An 18,982-nucleotide genomic window follows, 5' to 3' on the forward strand; every position below is an offset into this window, starting at 1 on the left:
ACTTTCCTATAATTAGTTTCCTTTTCTTCCAAGATACAGATCTGGAAGAGAGCTACTTTCCATCCCCATGCAAAGGTTTGTAGTAACAGCTTGCCCTACTCTCAAGACCATCAGCAAACTGCAAATAACTGAACTTGCATCATCCTGTCTGGTGAGTGAATGAAATGGTGAGATTATAACATCTCATGACTATGCTGTACACTGCCAGCAGCCCAGCTACCCTGAATGGCAACTGAACTGGTAGCCAGTGTGGTCACAGCCCAGCCCGTAACTTGAGTAGTCCTGAACAGTGCTAGAAGGGTGAGCATGTCTCTTCAGCCAACTCTCTTGGGGAATAAGTGCAAATCCTCTAGAATTCTTCCAGAAAATTCACCATAAGAAACTTTGCCTGCAATACTCCCTTCACAAGGGAGTAACTTCCATCTTTCTCGTCAACACTGTAGTAGAGGGCAGCATTTGACTAAAGCTACCAGGTGTGTTTCTAAGGATACCATAAACCCTACAGTGCCCATACTCCATCCATACCAAAGGATTCATCTGCCTAACCCTAACCTTAACTCCAACGGTCCCACCCGGCACAAGCCAATCTAACAGGGGCTGCCCAGATCCCCCACTCTCCCACCCTGGTTTCCTCAGGGGTGGAACACACAGCGTGCAACGGACCAGTTTTCACACTGGTGAGTTCCTTGGCGGTTTTGGGGATAAGGCTGATGCTTCAGCAGCCCATCTGCCACAGCCGCGCACCCCCCTTCCCCACCAGCATAGTGCCTGGGGTACAGGGCCACGGGACACGGCGGGTACCGAGGCACCCTTCGCCTTGGGGCTCCACCAACCAGCCCCACGGCCTAACACCGGCCCTAACTAACAGCTCTACACTAACCCTAACCCTCGCACAAGGAAGGGCCGCTATGGCCTCTCCCCCCGGCCGGGGGGCAGCGCCCAGCCGAGCACTCACCACCGACCGCCGGCCTCGGCGGGGCGGCTCCCGGGTGGGTTCGGGCGATATCCCCCTGCTCCCGCCCCGCCTCGCCTCAGGGGACGCCCGACCCGCGGCCCGGCCTGAGGGGTGAGGGGGCCGCGGCCTAGGCCCGGCGGACACCCCCGCCCTGCCCGCTCCTGTCCCGCCCTGGGGCCGCTCCCGTCCCCCGTCCCCCCGTGCCCGAGGCCCGCCGGGGCAGCAGCGGGATCCGCCCGTCCCTCACTCACATCTGGTACTCGTCGATCGCCTCCACCAGCTGCCCCCAGGAGTCGAAGTCTGTGCCCTTCCTGAAGCTGGCGCCCCAGCGCTGCAGGAGGCTCCGGGCCGCCTCCGACATAGCCCCAGCACTAGGGCACCATGCTCACCCCGGGCCGGGGCACCGCGCCGGGCAGCCGCTCCCGCCGGCCCTGCCCAGCCGCCGCCACAACCAAACGCGGCGAGCGCCGCCCAGCGAGGGAGGCTGCGCCGGCCGCGCCCGCCCGCGCCATCGCTACCGAGGAGCAGCGGCTTCCGCCTCGGTACGTGTCATGGCGGCTGTCACACGGCTCCTCCTCAGGGAGCCCGCCCTCAGCTGAGGCCGGCGGCGGGGACCGGACGAGAACTGCCCCGCTCCTGCCGTGCGCTCTCCGCCGCTCCCGGCCGTGCCGCCGCGGGGGGCCTGCTCCCTTCTCCCCGGTAAGCAGCGCTGCAGGCAGGTCACCCGTTCAGGAGGGTGTCGGTGCCGCTTCCGCCTCTGTCTGTGGTGCTGAGGGGGTCCTGCCGGGGCTGCGGGGCCTGGCCGAGCCTCTGTCGGCTGTCCCGGGTCAGACCCCGCCGCGGGGCTGACGGCGGCGAACCGGGGTCACCGGGCGAGGAGGGGGTAACCGGCGAGATCGATGCGGTCGGGCCGGGACGATGCCATCGGCTGTCCGCTGGCGCTGCCTGCGGCGGGTGCGTGACGCCGGGCAGGGCCGGAGGTGGCGGCGGGCCCGGAGCGGTGGTCTCGGTGCCGGCTCGGGGCTCGGGGGGCCGGGCGGGCTCGGTCAGTGCGTGCGGCTGAGGCGGGTTGGACACGGAGGAGCTCCTGTCAGTGCTTGGCACCGCTCCGCTGCGCAGGTGTGTGGGCATGGCGTGATGGGCGCCCGTACGATAAACGGGTCACCTGCCGGGTCACCCATGGGACGAGGTCGCTGCTTGGCTCGTTTTTAGTCAGCAGAGCTACGGAACGTTTGGTAATGATGGAGGAAGATTCGGAGAGGATCGTGAGGTGATGGAGGGAGCTCGGGGTCTCTGGTCCATGGTTCTGCTTGGAGCAGCATCACCTCTGAGTTCAGGGCCTTATCCCATGAGGTCTTCAAAGCCCTTGAGGATGGAGAGACCACAGCAGCTCTGTGGGCAGCTTGTTCTTTGGTGTCATTGTCCTGACAGCTGAAGTTTCTCTGTCTGGCACGGACCTCCATGTGCACTCATGCTCCCACCGTTGAAAGCTCATAGGAACGCTGATGTTGTATGTTTGCTGACATTGAGGTGAAAGATAAAAAGATGGTGTGTTTTAGCTGTACTCTGTCAAACTTCTAGGTCTGTTACAGGTATGTCAGTACATCCATGTTTTCAGCAAGGGTTAGTGTGTAATTGCAGTTTCCTTGATATCAGCGGTGCCAATGGTATCGATAAGGCTACTAGTAGATTGACCAGAGACAATAGAATGACCTCAGTGAATGGAAATTACATGGGAAATATTCAGCCTTATGCAGGAGACAACAAATGCCTGGGGGGGTTTGAGCAGGAAAGTGTGCAGTAATGCAGAGTAAAGCAGGCTACAGCTTTTTGCCCGACTTAAAATTGTTGCCTCAGAAAGCAAAGAGGGAATTTCAAGGGAGTGACATTCTCGAACTAAGTGAATGGATGATGCAGACAAGGTGTATGGAAACGTAGTGTTTCAAATGGGAAAAATAAGGAAATATAATTGCTCCTGTGTGATTCTATACAACTTTGCAAATTTATTTTATAACTTTTTACGTTTGGAATATATTTCTGTGAGCCGAGGAGCATGGCATACTGCATATCATTACAGCATCTCAGCTGTTCCTGTTCTTTTCTATCCACACTTTAGATTGGGCATCAAGCAACACAACCGAAAGAAAATGACGCACTGGTTTCACCGCAACCCTCTGAAGGCTACAGCTCCTGTTTCATTTAATTTTTATGGGGTAGCCACCACTCCAGCTGCAGCAAAGGTTTGCAAGTAAGTGTGCTTGTGGTTAACTTCACACTGTCTCTCTTTAAGAATGCTGGGGGGCATTCTTAAAAGTAATGGTTACTCTTCAGTTTTTGTTCTGAAGATGATGAGAAATGTGTAGGCTGGGAGAGGAGTGTTTGGTTACAAAGAATGAATTATCCAGTTTTCAAGTCTCTGAGTGTGTGGCAAGGCCTATTATAATAATGCAGAGGCGAAAGAGTGAACATTTCATTGTCTTTCTGATGACTGTGCATTCTTCTGCAAAACATTACTTAAAGTCATTTCTATAAGTGAATGAGGCATGAATGTTCTATTGTAGATAGGAATAGAATGAAAAGACATCTCAGCTTATTTGGTAGGTCTGTGCTTATCTCTTCAGATGATCATCCCATTCTAATGTTGAAGAATGTTTCTGCTTGTTACTTCCCCTGCACCCAAGATCTCAGTACTTAAAGGCATAGTTATTTTACTTTAGATTAATAATAAGTACTGATTATCCATTGCTGTCTGTCCAAAAAGGTGGTGATATACATGGGTGGGTACATTCTTAATAGTACATTTTTTGGTAGAATTTCTTAGAGATCTTTGTTTTGTGTTTCTTCCCCTCCATATAGTGATCTGAGGTTATCTCGATCCCGACTGTTGGAGCTGTTCACAGACTCAAGTTGTAATCCAGAGATGATGAAGAATGCAACTGACCTGTACTTCTCACTCTTGCAAGGTAGGAACATTAATTAGCAATACTGCTAGTACATCAAAAGGTGTAGAATTTGAGTCTTAATGACACTTCCCAGAATGTGTATTGTGCTAATCTTCCATAAAGAAGCTTTGCACTTCTCAGGAAGGAGAGTATCTTCATGGGTTGTAAGCTCGCTATTAGTCATGGGTGCTTTCTATGAGTTCCAGTGTTCTTTGTGACCCTGCCAGTATTGAAGTGTTGACAGTTTTGTCCTCTTGCTTTTAACCTCTTTATGCTTCCTGCTGGAGGAGAAAATGTTTAGGAGTCACTCTTTGATGTAAACTTCTGGTTTGTCTAATGCTGGATAATAGACTTGTTGTGAGCTTCTTCTGTTGCTTATCTTATGTGTGTATATAGGTGCTCGTTAGAATAGTATCTACATTATCAGTAGATGGTCACCTATGATGATGCATTCCCTTGAGACCTTCCTCCTGCCAGTATTCTGATCTCTCTTAGCAGTCAGATGCTCAGGCAAGATTTTTAGGACTGAGTTGTTAGGAATCAGCTGACTCATGGAAACTGAGATCCTTCAGTCTGTGGGAAGTGAAGCAGCTCATGTTGGTTTAGTTCCCTCAGTCCCTGGGAGGGTGTAAACCAATGTGACATAAAGGTAAAATAGCAGTCCGTGTTGCTGCATGGATGATTTGGAGACTTTCTTTAGGAAAGGATCAGTCTTGATTGCTAAAACCTGCTGCATGTGAAAGGAGCAAGTATTTTCTGGGTTTATAAATATGTCAGCACCTAGAGCTATAGCTCAAATAGCTGCTGTTGCAAGTCTTGAGTTCTTGAGGTCTGTAAGACCTGATCTGACCAAGGCCAGACTTACTCTTCCCTGAAAAATTCCTTGGGCCTGCATGTGTTAGGATTTGAACATCCCGTAGTATAAGCTTCAGTCCACTGTCTGCTGCTTTCTGGGCTGCTGGATGTAAAGGACCAATTTCCTGTAGCCAAAAAGAATAATGAGTAGGTGAGTCATAAGCCCTTTTCCTGTTGACCAGGCAGCTCTTCCTGGAATTTCCCAATAGCCAATATAGTAGCAGGGAGTCACTTACTCACCTTGAGCAGTCTCAGTCATCCTGTACCTGGGTCAGCTGAACTTGCAGCTAGTTACCATAGGGGACATGCAGACACCTGCAAGGTTTGCCTTGAGCAGTCAAGACTCAGAGGGTTGAGTTGGAGACATGCTGGGCAAGGAGTTTCTTGTAGCTAGTTCGGGTTTTTTGCACATCTTGTTCTGAAGATACTCTGAGGAATAAAAGCCTCAGGAAGTAACACAGGTTTTTGAGCAGTACAGCAAGAAACACTGTTTTACTTATATCTGTGTTCTCATTGATCCCTATTCCTGTATTACTTGTTTCTGTTTCTTACCTTGACATTGCCTGTTGGTACACTTTTTAATCCTACAGGTTTTATCCTTTCACTGGATGACTCTTCCCAAGAATGCAAGTTGAGATATATTCAGAACTTCAAGTGGACAGACACACTGCAAGGACAAGTTCCAAGGTACATACACTGTTATGATTACAGGGTATGCATCTGTTTTCTTTTGGTCTGTTATGTGTATGCACATGTGTGAAGGAAGACTTAGAAGTGTAGCAAAATGTAGAAGTGTAGCAAAGTAGTTTCCAAAACCTTGTTGCTGTGTGGTGTTAATAGTTGTTGTACTGTATTAGGTGCTCTGAAGCATGTGCTGCCTTTATGTAAAGGTGTAATCATAGAATCATAGAACTGGATTGGGTTGGAAGGGACCTTAAGAACACATGGTTCCAACCCTTCTAGTGGATGATTTCCACTAGACCAGGTTGCTCCAAACCTCATCCAACCTGGCCTTGAACACTGCCAGGGATGGGACAGCCTCAGCTTCTCTGGGCACCCTGTGCCAGTGACTCAGCACTCTCACAGGGAGCAATTTCTTTAGATTTAGCCTAAATCTCCCCTGTTTAAGTTTAAACCCATTACCCATTGTCCTGATTACTACAGTCCCTGAGGAAGTCATCTCCAGCATCCTTGTAGGCCCCAAATGCATGATAATAATAAAGATTTTGGTGATAAGTGATTGAGATAGAAGGGTCCGTTGTGTCTCGGTTGATCTACAAACCATATCTGCAGTTAGCTAGAGCAGTACAAAAAAAACACCTTAAGAGTATTAGTGAATTGTATATGATAACACAGATTACTACAGTTTAAAACTTCCATTTAGCACTATTGCCTGACCATTATCTGCAGAGTTTTTTGAAGTACATTGCTGAAGATCTCATTTTTGTTCTTGTCCTCTGAAGCTCATAGTACATGTGCTCCTGGTACAAACAGATCTTCTGTTTTAAGTAGGGATGCAGATCTGTAACCTCCTGGATGATTCAGTTCACTCTTGCTATTGTAGGCAAGTGTGTTGTATAACCACACTTACAAATTTGTCAGGCTTTATCTAGAATAAATGCTCAACTTCCTCAAAGCTTTTATTCCCTTTGGAAGACAATCTGTTGATTAGGGCTCTCTCCTGATTTTCTCATCGCCATACACACTTGTCCTTTTGCCAGCATGATTCTTCCCACTCCCACACCTTTCTTTTTAAAGTTTACTAGTTCCTAAGCTATCCTGAGCTTGTGATTGGAAGTTCACTCTTTCCACAGACCATGTTTTTAGCTTCTGAAACTCCCTGCGATTTGCACATGCTGTTCGACTGCAGTTACATAAATACTTGCAATAACATTCATTCGAGGGAGACGTAATAGACTCTGACTTATTAACTCAGGAGCTACAAGTTTAAAGGAGACATTCCAGAGCAAGGCTTTCCACAAAATGTGCAATTTAAGGAAAAAAAATCATGGAAAAATGTCAGCCACACCCAAAGCTAAACAACTCTCAAGTTACTGTTTTAAAGTAAAAGTTCCCAAATGGGAAGGGGAGGCATCTGAATGTGGGAGATTGAGCTCTTAAAGGGAATAAGTAAAAACTGGAGTCCCTTTTAGGCAGTTCAGCAAGTGAGAAACTGTTGACTTCTTAAGTGAAAAGTGTTTTATGGAGAGAAACATTGATTTATGTTTGTGTGACAGGCAGAGACAGCCTGTCAGAACAAAATGGAAAGCATTTAATTGTTTTGGGGGGGGTGTTGTCTGTCTGTAGTGCTCAGCAGGATGCAGTGTTTGAACTGGTTTCCATGGGATTTAATGTGGCTCTGTGGTACACAAAATATGCATCAAGACTCGCTGGAAAAGAAGAGTAAGTGTTTTTCTTCTCTTAGTAATTCCATTACAGCAATATTCCACCCCAAAAATTAGCAGGTTCTGAGTTTTGACTGTTATAGTAGAAAATTGTCTGAGACAGTAGGAGTTCGAGGAGGCAGCTGGACTTCATTCATGTGCTGTAGTGTCCAAGTGCACTTCTGTCCCTTCTTGCATCCATGACAAAGTGCCTGTGATATAGAGAAAGTATCAGTTCTGAATAAACCCTTCATCAGTCCTGCTCTGAGTGTCCAGATACAAAATGAGGATTCTCAGAATTACAGCTCTGCTGACTTTTAGCCCTAGAGTTCCAAAGCTTTTGCCATTTAACACTTGAGGTTACCTTTAACTTGAAAGTCATTAGAAGGTCTTACATTTGGTTTTTCTTGTGAGTTCTATTTGATTATTTAGTGATGGGACACTGTAAAAAAACTTCTTTACCATGAGGGTAGCGCAGCAGTGGGATAGGTTACTTGGAGAGTCAGTGGACTCTCCATTCGTGAAGGACTCATCTAGACAAAGTCATAACTGACCTTATCTGCTGTTGTCTGTAGTTCTCCAAAAGTGGGAGGTGGGACTAAATGACACCTAGAGGTCCTTTCTAACCAAGATTTCATCCATTTATTCTGTATTCTTAGTATAACAGAAGATGAAGCAAAAGACGTTCACAGAAGCCTGAAGATAGCAGCTGGAATCTTTAAACACTTGAAGGTAGAAAAACTGTCCTTGCTGTCTGTTCTGTAAGTTGTTTCCAAGTACTTGACTTTGTCTTAGAAAAGCATTTGCTCTTCTGACAAGGTTACAGAACAAACAAATACCACAGACTGTCTGAACGATGCAGGAGAAGAAAGGCATTCTGTGTGACCACTCAGTCCTTGCTACTCTTTCCCGATGGCAGTGGAAGAGCAATGCCCAATAGCACATGCACAGTGCAGCCATCTGTCTTGGGACCTTCACTCAGTGTCACATCCATGCAGGAATAAGGGACTTGCTTTACATTGGCAGCTGTGGTATTAAGTCTAAACTAACTCTGGGACTTGCTTTGTCCGTAGGAAAGTCACATTCCAAAACTGATTACACCTGTAGAAAAGGGAAGAGATTTAGAAGCTCGACTTATTGACTCATACATCATCCAGTGCCAAGCTGAAGCTCAAGAAGGTATCTTCATATCTGCTGTTGTTGGGGATGGGAAGTGACAGTCTTGGTGGGTTACTTTGGTGTCTCATGAAGTCTGCTTGGCAGCAATACCTGTTTTTAATTCTTCTGAAGTACTGTGGCTTAGTGGGGCGGGTTGCTTTTAAAGAAACTTCAGTTACAATTATAGGAGGAAACTGCCAAAAATCAGTCTGATACTACACATGTAACCAGTTTGGAAGAGCTTGTGTGTGACATTCCTTCCCTCTTTGTTTTTCCTTTCCTGAAGTTTCTTTACCACCGTGCTTGCCTAACGTAAGTTCCCAGTCCCTTTAAAAAAACACTTGCAGCTTGTTTACTATCCAGTCTGAAGACTAACTTTCCTCCAGCTTTTCAATGAATTTGGAAACATTCTATCCAAGAAACAATCTGTCTTTATTCTGCAGTTTTCTTGACTGCACAATACTTGTTCTCTGCTCATGCAGGGGGTTTAAAACACTAAATACCTCTGCTCTAATGTGACATCTTCAATGAAACTTCAATACTGTGCTATGAAATTTCGTATTTCAGTGACAATTGCTCGGGCTATTGAACTGAAGCATAATCCAGGACTAATAGCTGCTCTTGCTTATGAAACAGCTAACTTCTACCAAAAAGCTGGTGAGTGTCTTGTTTTGTATCCTTAGTGACCTCGTTTATGCATTCTTGCCAGCAGACATACTTTACCCGCCCATCAGTTGTGATATGAACAGTTTCTGAGTGGACATGCTTTGTTTCTCAGTGGACATGCTTTGTGTATTCAGTTTCTATTTAGCCCATTTAATACTTCAGTTATCAGTGTAACCGATATATCTTGGTAAGACCTTTTGGTTTTGGGGAAAACCTTTTCTGTAGGCAATGGTAGGAAATGTTAGTGAGGGGAGACAGAAGACAGAGTAATGTCTTGAGGATCTATAATAGGTGCAAACAAATGGCTTGATGTAAATGGAGTGTGTTTCAGCTACCTTTGGGCAGCACATGATGATGCAGACTGTAAAATGTGTGTAAAGCAGATGAGTGAGCTGATCTGTGGCTTTACTGAGGCAAGTAGGAACAGTGCAGAAATATGGGAGTCAATATAAGAGATGGAATATTGTAGCATATGTAGGCTTTTATAAGTCGCCACTTGAAATTAAACTAGGAACAAGCTTTGAAATGCTGCCTAAAAATACTCAGGAAAATTAGCTTTCCAAACTTAGTGGATGGCAGTTTCAGGGATCCCAGGGACAACTGCATTGATAGCTCAATAAACTGCATGCTTTTGGTTTTTCTTACAGTTTCTCTGTGTTTTTGCAGGAGTAATTTATATCACTTGTTGCTGGCAACTTTATAGTTAAGATCTGTTGCTGAGTTACACAATTGTCGTCTTTGGGGGGGTGTGTGATATTTCTTTTTGGAAATGTCTTAAAGAATATCTTGACATATGTGTTATAGATCAAACATTATCCAGTTTGGATGCTACCTATGCAGGAAAGTGGAGGAAGTACTTAAACTTGAAGAACAGTTTCTATATGGCCTACGTAAGTACTTTGCTTGACAGCTGTCACAGCTTTTAATGTTGTCCTAAGGACTGGATAGGGAATGGGGGCTTTAAGTGTTGCCTTGACTTTCTCTCTGTGCTGTGAATGGAGATGCGGCAGTGTTGATGGTGTTTGAAGTGGTTTGTGGAACCAAGTGAATTTAATGCAATGCGGAATTGTGATCCCATATTGTTAAGTGAAGCAGTTCAGGTTGAGTGTAATACTGCTGTTCCATTGTCTGCATCACAATCTACCTGATCATCTTTTTGAATGCCCTGTCCCTTTGAGAGTGACTGATGTTTTAGCAAGTGCAGTTCTTCTCTTAGAATCATCAGCTGCTCTGTTTGCTGTTTATTTCTTGTTGCCTGCCACAACCTGTAACCTGGCTCTTTCACACTGTGATAAAGGCCCAAACTAAGCTGTTAACCCAGTTGTCTTTCTCTTACATAGCTGAACCTGTAGCTCAAAGCTGCTTGCCTTACTAGCAAGTTTGAGAGGTGAGGAAGGATCAGAGCTGTGGTACTTTTCCATTCTTTTCAATTTGTAATCTGGGCAGTGGTAGGTTTAGGTAACACTTGCAATACTGTGAGAGCAGACTAATTAAAGGAAGGAATGCAAGGTAGGCATTAGTTCATGGGGTTGTTCCTTTACCAATGGTATTTAGTATTTAAACTCAACAATTCCTGATAATAGAAAGGAGGCAGTTCTGTTCTCACTGGAATACAGTACTATATTCAAGTGTAAGTTTGAAGGAATGGGACTTTTTTGGCTGGAAAAGTTAATTGGACTCTGGCTAAATATCTCAAGCAGCAGAACACTTCGTCCCTTCTGGATCAGTGATGTTTGTTGCAGGTTTGGGTTTTGACTGTTCAGGTTGGTTTTAGTCTTTGCTTTGTAAATTTGACTGGGGTTCATTCTCTTTCTGTGATGGGGCTTGATAGAACCATAGAATCAACTAGGTTGGAAATACCTTTAAGATCATCAAGTCCAACCGTTACACCAAGATTATGGTGCACATTGATACCACTAGAAGGAGGTTTGAACTAGACTGTATACTAGTGCTTTTGGTAAAACAGCTCAAAGACTCTCATCTAGACTTGACACAGCTTGGTCCATACCTGCCTCATGGTGTTTATGTTGATTGCATTGTTCGGTGAATGCTGCTTTGATTTGCAATCCTGAATTGTCAGCTATCTGCAGGGAATGGCAGCTTCAAAGAGCTGCAACTCTGAAGTAAAGAAGAGCAGAAGTGAATTGGTGCAGGAAGTGCCCTGTGGTGCTGGTAATGATTTTGTCCTCTCCCATTAGGCATATTGTTACCATGGTCAAACTCTACTGGCGAGTGATAAATGTGGGGAAGCAATCAGATCTTTGCAGGAATCGGAGAAATGTAAGTGTGATTGAGACTGGATTGTAGGATCTAATGATGACGTGCCCAGTTTATTTTGCTGTATCGTGTTTATTTTGGTCTCCTATAAACTTAAGGATTTTATCTGTCACCTGATGAAAATCCAGCACAATTTTGAAAAGAGGCAATGTATTCTTTCCTGTGTCTCACCAAAGACTGCTGTTCATAACAGTGCTTCAGAAAATACCATCTTCCCTTCTCAGCCTGTGGGGGACTGGCTCTGAGCTGCCTGCAGTGCAGCCTGAGAATCACTTGTCTGTTACAGATAAAAGTTAAGTTACTGCAGCCTTTTCTGCTGTGGAGGTTGCTGTGTCTTACATTAAATAGTAAATCTAGATCGTGATTGTTTGGTTTTAAACAGGTTTCAGTAACTTACTTACTTTCTATTTCTTTGAAAAGCCTATTAAGGGAAGTTGGAAGATTAAGCGCAGTGTCTCTTCAAAGCTATTGCTACCCCAACAGCCTGCACTGCATAACTTTACCACATTGTATAAAAAATGCTCAAATCATCACATGAGAAACCTTTAATATTAATTTCAAAAATAAATTAAGAATTTATTAGAAGCAGTTAAGTTGGATTACTTGCAGTAAACCAAATACTGTGGTTTTTACTGTGCCTGCTCGTCACAGAAGAGTGTTTTCTTGCCCACTCCATACTGAGTGCTGTTTATTTTGGGGCATCACCTGTGTGTGGACACCTTCATTCCCTCTTTTTCCCTACCATGGGGCACAGTTCTTGGGCTTATTGTTGCATTTTGCCTTGTGTGGAAGAATGCTTTCCTGCATCTTCCTACCCAAAAAGCTATCTCTTGTTTTTTTCCTGTGCCTGGTCACTTTTTGTATGCAGTAAATCTTGGCTGAAAGTGCTGCCTTTGAGCTAGTTTATTTTCGTTTCTAAGAAGCAAGAAGCCTAAATGGATTCTGGTATCTCCTAAAACTGAAGCACTGTCGATCAGAACCCTGATTTAATAGAGTCATGTAAATGATTTTTATTACATTTCTTTCTTGTGAAGTTTTTGCCAAGGCTGAAGCATTGTGCAAAGAATATGGAGAAACCAAAGGGCCTGGGACTACTGCCAAACCTTCTGGACATCTCTTCTTTAGGAAGTTGGGAAGTTTGATTAAGAACACACTAGAAAAATGCCAGAGAGAGAATGGGTTCATGTAAGTAATTTATGGTTTGGTGCAGTGCTCTGTATGAACTGTTATTACCTCATTTGCCTTTATTTCAAGATAGGATGGTAAATTTTACTCTCCAGTTCTTACATTCCTTTAGGGCATGGTATGTAACTTAAAGCAGATTTGCTATGGGTCTGTGCTGTCACCTTCTGTGTTCTGTGCCAGCTCTGCAGGGCAGGTTGGACTGACATGGAGAGGTTAAGTGGTTTTCTTCCTTCATTCCTCAGCCAAAGCTTCTTTCATTTCCTTCTACACCAGAGAGAGTCCTGCAGGGGTTGTTGTGTTGCTCTAATGTTCTTTTCCCAGCTGCTGAGACCTAGTAGGCGAAAGAGGACAGCTGCTTATGCTTTGCTACAGGGAAGCAAACACATGCTTTCAGTGAAGAACATGCTTTAGGATGCTAGGAGCTTTACTAGGCTATGTATAATTAATATTGTGAATAGAGCTTTCTCTTAGTTAATACCCCTTCCAAAAAGAGTTTGGAAGCAGTTTAAAATAGCAAGATTAGCTTGGCTTTAGAATTCTTTTGCTCATTTCTTTCTCCCTTCCCCACCTCTTGTGATTTAGTATTCCATAATAGTTTTGCTATTTCCCTTGTTATGGCATTTAAAGACCTGCCTAATAAGGAAATTGACTAAACAAAAATAGTTGTTAAGTACATGAAGCTGAGTTTTATACCCTCATTCAGGCTTCATGTTGTACCAAGTTTTTGTGGGTGTTGCAGTGGTGTTGCTGTCATGCACTGTGGCACATTAAGGCTGATTGAGGAAAAGAACCATCCTCTTCATCTTCCTTGGGAAGTATTCTAAATCCTGATTTTAACATTCAGCTGGGCAGGGTGCTGGGTCATCAAGTCTAGGTCGTACTTTGCCTTGAAAGGTTGGACCAGATGATCCTTGAGGTCTCTTCCAACATGGTGTTATATGACTATGTTTTTTAATGTCTTTTGGAACAGAAGGTGCTTTTCTCATGAAAATGCTGTGAATAATGGTTATCAAGTAGTGACAAAACCCACATGGTTATGAGGGGATGAACAATACCAAGGAGGGATTGCTTTTGTTCTGAATCTCGCTGACAGAATGCATGTTGGACAGTACCTTAATAAAGAAAGAGAGCAGCAGTGATGGTCACTGTAAAAACCCAGATTGTTCTTCTTTAGAACTGCAAACAAGGCTTGCAGAGATGGTGCACTGTGTTTTAACTATATTGCTGTGTTCTATGACAGCTATTTTCAGAAGGTGCCAGCAGAGGCTCCCCAGCTGGAACTGAAAGCAAACTATGGCTTAGTAGAGCCTGTTCCTTTTGAATTCCCTGCCTTGAACGCACACTGGACTCCTGAAACACTCGGGGCATTTGATCTCACCAAGAGGCCAAAGGATGACGCTGTAAGACAATCTCATGTACTGTTTTCTTGTCACCTTTATTCTGTGTCTAATACAGAGTTTGCTTTTCTGCAACATTCCCCAGCTACGGGTATAGACACAAGGCAACCACCTGAGCTCACATTTTCACTGTGCCAGGAGACAAGTCAGTTAACTTCTGCCACACTGTCAGCATCTGGGAATGAGGAGTCATTGTTCTAAGTCCTGAATAGGAGGAAATTCTTAAAGGTGTATAAGATGCTGGAATGTTACAGGAATGAGTGCTGTAAAAGGTTCTGTTTTAGAAAAGGATTCATTTAAGGATGCTGAAATAGAGAATATGTGTCTTTTTCAAGGCTTGTTCAAAGCCTGTAGCCTCAAAAATAGAGGCAGCTATTAAATTAGAATATGTAAAGTTAGCTGTGCATAAATACTGTGCAGGCACAGTGGTTTGTACTTGTGGTATTTAGGGCTTTTTCTTCTTGTTTGCAGGCTAAACCAAAACCAGATGAAGAAGTAAAACCTCTGAAGGAACCAGATATAAAGCCTCAAAAAGACAGTGGATGCCAGATTTCTTAAGTGCCATAAGTGCTATGAATTCACTTTGAAGCTATATTAATGGGACTCTGGGGCTTTAGTTCTGATCTCCCTTTTTCTGATCCTTCTTTTTTAATTTAGAAGACTAATTTAATTTACTTTCGTTAGTGTGCATCTTTCCTGCTTGAGAATGTGGTGGATTTCTAGGAGTTTATTTATATCTGACATATTTTGGGGTTTAGTGGGATATCATAGAATGAATGGGCTTAAATGTTCCTATTGTGCCTCTAGAGAGTTTCTTTTTGTGGGTTTAGTTTCTACCCACAAATAGCAAAGGAAGTATCATGATTGTAACACTTGAGGATGTTTCCATTAAATTATATGCTCTATAATGTTAGATTGTGCAAACAAAAGTTTGCATGAACAGTTCTATTTGTCCAGGTTTTGCCATTCAAGCTCATCACCCTGTCGTGTTCAGATTCACTTAATTGGAGTGAGGGAAGAAAATCTGGGTTCGGTTTGTAACATCCCTGTGGTATTTCACAGGACTTAGAAAGCCTTAAGTTCTGTGTAACTGGAGCGCAATTTATATTCTTCTGAAATTATTAGTGTCTGTTCTTACCTCTACAGATTAGGGTTCTTTTATCAGAGTTTGTAGTAAGGTACTTTAGCTTGTCTGTCCTTAAGTTAAAATCCTTTAATATCAAAGTGTATATGAAAGTGATGCAGCAAGTAATATGAATGTGTTTAAAAGCAAAGCTCAGTCAAGACTGAGAAAGAAAGTGCTTTGTAGAACTTGCTTCTTCCATTTCTGCCTTCTGTGGAAAATGTGATAACATTCTTTAGTGCTGAGCACTGCAAAACACCCATGTCAACAAAAACACAGCTTTCTGATGTGCTGCAAACACAAAAGACTGATACACACATTGAAGTGAGACCTTGCCGTCTCTGGGCAGCAGTTGCTGCACTTCACTTTACCTGAGAAAGAAACTGAACAGCCTGCAAATGCTCCCGTTTCAGCAAAACATGATGGCATATGCACTTACCATGAGCTATACTGTAAACGCATTCCTCTCTTGGTGCTGTTTGGATTGGGTCCTCTTCCACTGTGATGTAATTCTGTTTGAAATCCTTCATAGGACTTAAGAGTAAGTTAGCTTAGTAGCCAGGATTGTGGCTCCTTGAAGGCCCGTGGAACAAAAGCTTTTGAGGAGGTTAATAGGAAACTCAAAACTCTCCTTGAGATACTAGATCAAACTGCAGAGTTTTTTGCTGCAAAAGGCACAGAGGCTCTTGGTGCTGCCTGGCATAGGTGAACCAAATGCAAAACTTACTGCCTCCAGTGATGGATTTTTCTTCCAGCCAGTTTTGCACACAAAATAAGTGTAAAATCAGCTGAATTGCTTTGGAAGAAGTTTCTGCTTTACAAAGGCTTGAGTGGGTAGAAGATGATGAGTATCAAGAAGAATTTATATCTAAAATTGATCCATTTCTTCTGATGCTGCACAGGGGCCTGGAATATGGTTTATGAAGAGTTACTCATTTCTGTTCAAAACTTCATCCACTGACTTTTTAGTCTTCTTGCATTGTTAAGAGACCAGTTTAGGTTCTGCCAGAATGGAAAGTGGAGCTGCTTTGCTTATACAGATTTCAGTTCTGAAAATGTTTAAGGCTGTAGTCATCACCATTTGCTTAGCCTGCCCCCTTTAAGGCTCAAGATACAGTTAACTCGGTTTCATAATCATGATTTTATTGTTGCTCACTGTTTTTCAGATGCTTGTGCTTGTTAATGTGTACATATCTGAACCCAATTAACTTCCTCTATGCAGAATAAGATGCCAGTTTCCCTTCTCCCCTCATTTTCCCTCCCATCTGCTACACGTGTAGGTCCTGGGACTCATTTCCCATGAGGCTTTTGCCCATGGGTATAATTCAATATATGAATATCTTAAAACAGGATGAACTGATCATGTCTAAATCATTCCCAAACAACTTCTTAGGAAAGGTTAGTTTTATGGACTTGTAATTCTTTGGAATCCTTTTTTGAACCAAGTGATTTGAATCAAGTTCACTGTAAATAGTCTGGGGCATAACCAAGTGGATTATGTCAGATTATGGCATTACTTAAGCCTAGCTGTGTAACCTCTTATGCCATAGCTGTTTCAGTAAATATGATGTAGTAGTTTAAATATAGACTAATGGAACAAACTAACTCACTTGACATGTGTTGCTTTTCAAGGCAAGCTTTGTTTACTTGTAGTTAAAGTCCTATAGCAAACATTGGATAGTTTTGTCCCTAAATAAGAAACTGGAGACAGTTTAGTTTGCAAAGTATAGAGAGCTGTGTGTCAATGAGCAGTTTTCTCTTTGGGTTTTGCTGGTTAGTGGCAAGAGTAATTGTAAATACTATGTAGATTAACTGGCCAATATATTTAGGAATATGGGTGAATAGACTGGGAGTTCCAGCTAATCTGGAAACATAACAGCCATATTCCTTCTCTTATGATTTCCTTTAGTAATCTTTAAAAATTAGGTATTTTGAATGGTGACTTTTTAATACTCTAATGCTGCAAGAGCCTGGTTTTGTGGCCTCTCTCTGGTTTCAGAGGCTCTCATGGCTAAACCTGCAAATCTTGTTGATATAAATAGTCCTTAAAGATTTGTGTCCAGTCTGAACTAGGACAAAACTGCAGCGAAATAAATTATGGAGTGCTGGGCCCTCTAGTTTGTGCTTTAAAAAATGCAGTGATTGCCTTTTAATCTGCTATAAAACAAACCATTGAGATCTTTGTAAGTTTTCTATTCAAATACCTTTCTCCATATATTTAAATATACTTCCTCCTTGTTTCGTGTTCCTGGTTTACAGTAGTTAATCTCCATCCAGCATGTGACATTCCAACAGTGGAGAGACTAAATTTGCCCCTTGGATGCTGATGTCTGCCTCCCACTGGATTCAGTAGAGGAGTTTTTGCCTGTCAGCCTAAGGATGACATTTGGTCACTTCAGTGTTCAGCATGGATATGTGGTGTGTCTGTGATGGTGGTGGTAGTTCATACTATAAGCAAGAAAGCAGATCCCTGTATCTGTGTAGAATATAGACAACTTTGCACTTTAGAGAGTTCTGGTCTTGCAGTTTTGGAACGATACAATGTGGTTGTAAATATTCCTTCCTGTCATTTTGATTTTGTTGCACTGATTTCAGTACTGTGCTATTGGTAAGACTTTTTATGGGAAGCATTACTAAAATGTACTGTTAATTGTCTGTGTAAAGAACAAACTCATGAAGCAGATCTTTACCTTTAGTATTGGGGGAACATGAGGCCATAGTTCATCTGCCTTCCGTGTCAATGCACAGAAATGAAAGTTTTCTGTCTCTTGGGTGATGGATTTCATCCCACCCCTGTCTGAATTGTTTCAGCATTAACACAAATCCTGCTCATGCTTATTAATTATCTCTAAAAAAAGTGATCTGCCTTTAAAGATCATTGCCAAATTGTCATAGCAGCATGAGCTGCTTTGGGGTTTCTTCTTTCCTTTTCCTTCTAACTGGCCCAGTTGAGTAAGGAATAAAGCACAGCGAGTATGACTGGCATGGAAGAGCCCCTGCAGTGGGTAACTGTCTCCAGGTTCTGAGTGCAGTACAAAGAGAAGCTTTTCCACAATGACCTCTACTTTCACTCAGATCTTTCCCTGCTGGTGATGCTCTCACTTTCAACAATGTCTCATGGTAACTAAGGGGACCCTTGATGTAGGAAGGCCTGCCTCCTTTGGTGCCTTTCATGGATTACAACCTTGAAACCATCCTGTGCTCCCAATAATCAGACTTCAGTGGCATCAGCTCCAAGATTGACCACACAGCCTTATTTTGTGCAGACTGTCACCATGCAATCTTAAGCTTCATAGTTTGCAAATTTGTGTTTAACCACGAGTTTCAGAATACCACTTAAAATAAACAATCTCAATGTATCGGGTTTAGTTTCGTCATTTAAAATTTAACGTAAAAGGGTTTATCTTGAATGTTATTTTCTCCAATTTAATGCAGATTTAATGATGACAGAGTACTTTATCCTTGCAGTATGCCGAAGAAGGACTTAAATGAGGAAGATATGTGATTTGAGGGCATGTGGAAGTAGTAGCTACAACGAAGCACTTCAAGTCATGGAGCAGGAAGAAAAAAAATGGAATTTCCAAACTTCTGGTTTTTAAAAGTACTTAGGTATGATTTCCTATGCCTGTACAAACTCCTAGTGCTTCCAAAGCTCTTGTGACACTGAGATAGTCTGTATACTCTGTGAAGGGGTTATTTGGGAAGTTACTTGCTGGTCACTTCTCTACATTGCCAGCAGATGGGAACATAGGATTTGTGGGAAACATCTCTTTCCATATTCAGATGCTTGGTTGGCTTGTTCCTTTTGTAGTGTAAATACACATAATGTCTTTTAGCCTCTCAAACTTTAGCACAGTTTCTAGCAGAAATAAATAGTCTCTGTTAGAATCTGATGACTCTTTCTTTCTGAAATAAATCTTCCCTCAACAAGGTCCACTGAAAAAAGTTACAGAGGAGGTGTTTCATTCATGCAGGTTGTGACTTCACTGGAAGTATCTGTGACTGATTCTGTGATACTTTTCCTCCTTCCTAGTGATTTA

General features: G+C 43.2%; 2 protein-coding genes across 3 annotated transcripts in view; one reads left to right on the forward strand and one right to left on the reverse strand.

Moving 5' to 3' along the window:
- AIDA (axin interactor, dorsalization associated) overlaps positions 1-1,428 on the reverse strand; it is a 29,662-nt gene extending 28,234 nt beyond the window's left edge. The window contains exon 1 of one of the 2 annotated variants that reach the window (XM_034061288.1): positions 1,207-1,428. In XM_034061288.1, coding sequence (XP_033917179.1) covers positions 1,207-1,316 — 110 coding nt within the window. In that variant the 5' untranslated portion in view covers positions 1,317-1,428. The remainder of the gene's footprint in view (positions 1-1,206) is intronic. The other variant, XM_034061287.1, reaches the window with a different exon arrangement.
- Positions 1,429-1,479: 51 nt separating this feature from the next.
- BROX (BRO1 domain and CAAX motif containing) lies at positions 1,480-18,301 on the forward strand. Its single transcript, XM_005151877.4, has 13 exons — positions 1,480-1,654; positions 3,072-3,203; positions 3,812-3,918; positions 5,343-5,439; positions 7,060-7,155; positions 7,796-7,868; positions 8,210-8,315; positions 8,862-8,951; positions 9,765-9,850; positions 11,159-11,240; positions 12,272-12,422; positions 13,663-13,822; positions 14,291-18,301. The coding sequence occupies exons 2-13, from the start codon at positions 3,103-3,105 to the stop codon at positions 14,375-14,377; spliced, it is 1,236 nt and encodes a 411-aa protein (XP_005151934.2). The 5' UTR covers positions 1,480-1,654; positions 3,072-3,102; the 3' UTR covers positions 14,378-18,301.
- The last annotated feature ends 681 nt before the right edge of the window (positions 18,302-18,982 follow it).

Source organism: Melopsittacus undulatus, chromosome 3 (assembly GCF_012275295.1).
Source record: "Melopsittacus undulatus isolate bMelUnd1 chromosome 3, bMelUnd1.mat.Z, whole genome shotgun sequence".
NCBI lineage: Eukaryota > Metazoa > Chordata > Aves > Psittaciformes > Psittaculidae > Melopsittacus > Melopsittacus undulatus.